The sequence below is a fragment of the Eurypyga helias genome, unplaced genomic scaffold, assembly GCF_000690775.1.
Source record: "Eurypyga helias isolate BGI_N326 unplaced genomic scaffold, ASM69077v1 Scaffold50653, whole genome shotgun sequence".
Classification (NCBI taxonomy): Eukaryota; Metazoa; Chordata; class Aves; order Eurypygiformes; family Eurypygidae; genus Eurypyga; species Eurypyga helias.
Genome location: NW_010240304.1, coordinates 816 through 3,545, shown reverse-complemented (window position 1 = coordinate 3,545; position 2,730 = coordinate 816). Strand labels below are relative to the sequence as shown.

The 2,730-nt window shown below is 44.7% G+C and overlaps 1 protein-coding gene across 1 annotated transcript; it reads left to right on the top strand.

Moving 5' to 3' along the window:
- Nucleotides 1-383: 383 nt before the first annotated feature.
- LOC104507183 (liprin-beta-1-like) lies at nucleotides 384-2,369 on the top strand (the record flags this gene model as incomplete). Its single annotated transcript, XM_010148387.1, has 2 exons — nucleotides 384-447; nucleotides 2,164-2,369. Coding segments are annotated over exons 1-2 (270 nt in total), but the record flags the coding sequence as incomplete, so codon positions are not given.
- Nucleotides 2,370-2,730: the final 361 nt, after the last annotated feature.

Below are 2,730 nucleotides of genomic sequence, written 5' to 3'. Positions count from 1 at the left end.
GAGCAGGCCACAGGCTGGTCAGCAGTGGAAGGTGTCCCTGCCCATGGCAGGGGGGTTGGAACTAGGTGTCTTTAAGGTCCCTTCCAACCCAAACCATTCTGTGATTCCGTGAACAGTAGGAACTGGATCATCAGGTTGGTGCATTGGTTCTTTGATGCCAGTTCGTGCCTGATGGTGAACACCTCCAAGTGTTGTTTTGGTCAGCAGATGGCCCCAGGCTTCCTGCTGGTCCAGCAATGGTGGTGGTTGAAATCGGAGAACAAGCAGTGAAATGAAATTCTTTTTTGCAGATTAAATTGCAGACCTGAGGCTCTGGATCCAACTCACGCTATCGGTGTAGCTCCTTATGGTGTAGCTGGTGATCGTTCCCGAGAAGAGAGAAGATGATGAGTGATGCAAGTGACATGCTCGCTGCGGCTCTGGAGCAGATGGATGGCATTATAGCAGGTAAACACTTGGGGCAGCTTGTTCATTTACCTGTTTCCATCCTCCTTTCTCATACCTGGAGGGCAGAGTTTCAGGCTGAGAAGGGAATGTGCTGGTAACTCTTTGGTGTCTTCCACTGTAGTTTAGAGATTACGCATCAATGGACTGGAGGGATTGCACAGACTCTCCCACACAGACACAGCTAAATGGGTTGTAGTTATTCTCCCACCCTTTATCAAAATGCTGCTCAAAGTGGCTTAGTGATGTGGTTCAGCTGGTGCACACAGCTGGAAGCCAAGGACAAGGCGTGTTTCAAACCAGGATAAAGAGCTGCTGCAAGGCATGGAGAATAAGTTTGCCTAACACCTGCTACTGTGAGCTTCTTTCAGCTCTGGAGAGTTAAAACATTTTTTTTTCCCCATTTTTCAAAATTGGGATGCTTTGAGGCCAAACATTTGGTTTGGATCTGCCCTGAACATTTAATTTTTTTTTTTTATATAAGTACCTGTAAAATTGTAAATGGACCAAGGAGAAGCGTTGCAAAATGTACAACCTCTGCTTTTGAGTTGAGTCTAGTGAGTTGGAAACTAATATAAGTACACAACACAGGAGCAAAGCAACAAAGAAGTTAATAGTTTAATTCCAGCAGAGCTATGCAAGGCAGCTACCCAAACTGAGAAAATATTCTGCAAGGATAGCAACACAGTTATAAAGTCTTTAATAGTTCCACTTAAAATAATTTCCCGTAGGGAAAAAAACAATCATACCATGTGTGCTTTGGTTGAATGATGACTTTTCTCTGCAGTTTTCCTAATGATATTAAGGACACATTGCAGGAACACATGTGAAGTGTATCCAGTTCGATCATAATGGTCTCTAAAAATGCATATAAGCTGTGCCTTTAGTAATTTCCCTAAGTAGATACTAGTATTTGGATCCGATCATGTGACTGTGTTTCCAAGAGCCTAAGTTGGTTATGGCAGGATGAGGTTATTATTATAAAAATAACATGTGATGTTGGGATGTTTTAAGTCACCACAGACCTCATTTACCCATGTGTCTGAACAGACTATAAAGTAATGTAACAAAGGGATATCAACTCCTATGCTGTGGGGGGCTTTGTTTTCCCCTATTTTTTCCCAAGGGAATTAGCAGAATACTTGCATTTTTGTGGCTTGCCAGGTGAGATGAATGAAGGTTCATGGACGTGCACATATGGCATATGACTGCAGTTTCCCAAAGTTGACAGTATGAATGATGCTCTGCCGTGAACACGTCTCATTGTGCTGAGGCATTACGGTATTAAGGTCAGAAATCAGTGTGCGGAAATTATAGTTAGAATTAGCTAGGTTGACTTAAGTCAACCTTCATCCTGAATCCATAGTTTTCCTCCTTACTTAATATGTAGCAACTTTTAATGTAGGTCAAGTATACGTACTGTGAGTTTATGCAAATAGGAGATTTTTCTTTTTATTAATATGCAAATGTCAGTGCTACCATGTCAAACGGTTGGATTTAAAATTTATTCTTGTGTAGAAGTGGTTGGGTCTTATTTTTTTAGCTTTATGTATTTCTTTATTCTTTAAAAAAAAATCCCAGTGCCTTGGAGCAGTGTAACATATTCCTACATGAAAAACGCAGAGCACGGTTTCCTCTGGACACCGTTGTGTGTCTGCCCTGCTGTGTGTCTGCCCTGCCTGCCTCATGCCTGACCCTGGGCGATTTTGCTCCCTCCAGGTTCGAAGGCGCTGGAGTACTCCAACGGCATCTTTGACTGCCAGTCCCCCACCTCCCCCTTCATGGGGGGTCTGCGGGCGCTGCACTTGGTGGAGGACTTGCGGAGCTTGCTGGAGATGATGGAGGCGGACGAGAGAGAGGGGCTGCGCTGCCAGATCCCGAACTCGACGGCGGAAGCTCTGGTCGAATGGCTCCAAAGTCAGATGGTACGGTCTCGCCTTGTTTCACCCCTTAACGCGCTCGTTTTGTGTGTCAGCTAGACCGGCTCTGGCACTGGGGCTGGGTGTCGTGCAGGCAATTAAAAGTTGTGGGGTAGGTTTCAAAGAACCAAAGGGAAGAGACTTTGGTTTGGAGATGTTGCTGTGGGGCCTTGGAAAAGCTGTTGCTCAGACACCTTGTGCAGTGGGTTGGCTTGTGCTTTCTTTGATGTAACACTGTGCCTCAGTATAGGGAGCAAAAAGGTGTTGGTCACTGGAGTTTCGTCTCAGAGGGACATTTTAATAGGAATCAGATCATAGAATCGTAGAATGGTTTGGGTTGGAAGGGACCTTAAAGATCATCTAGTTC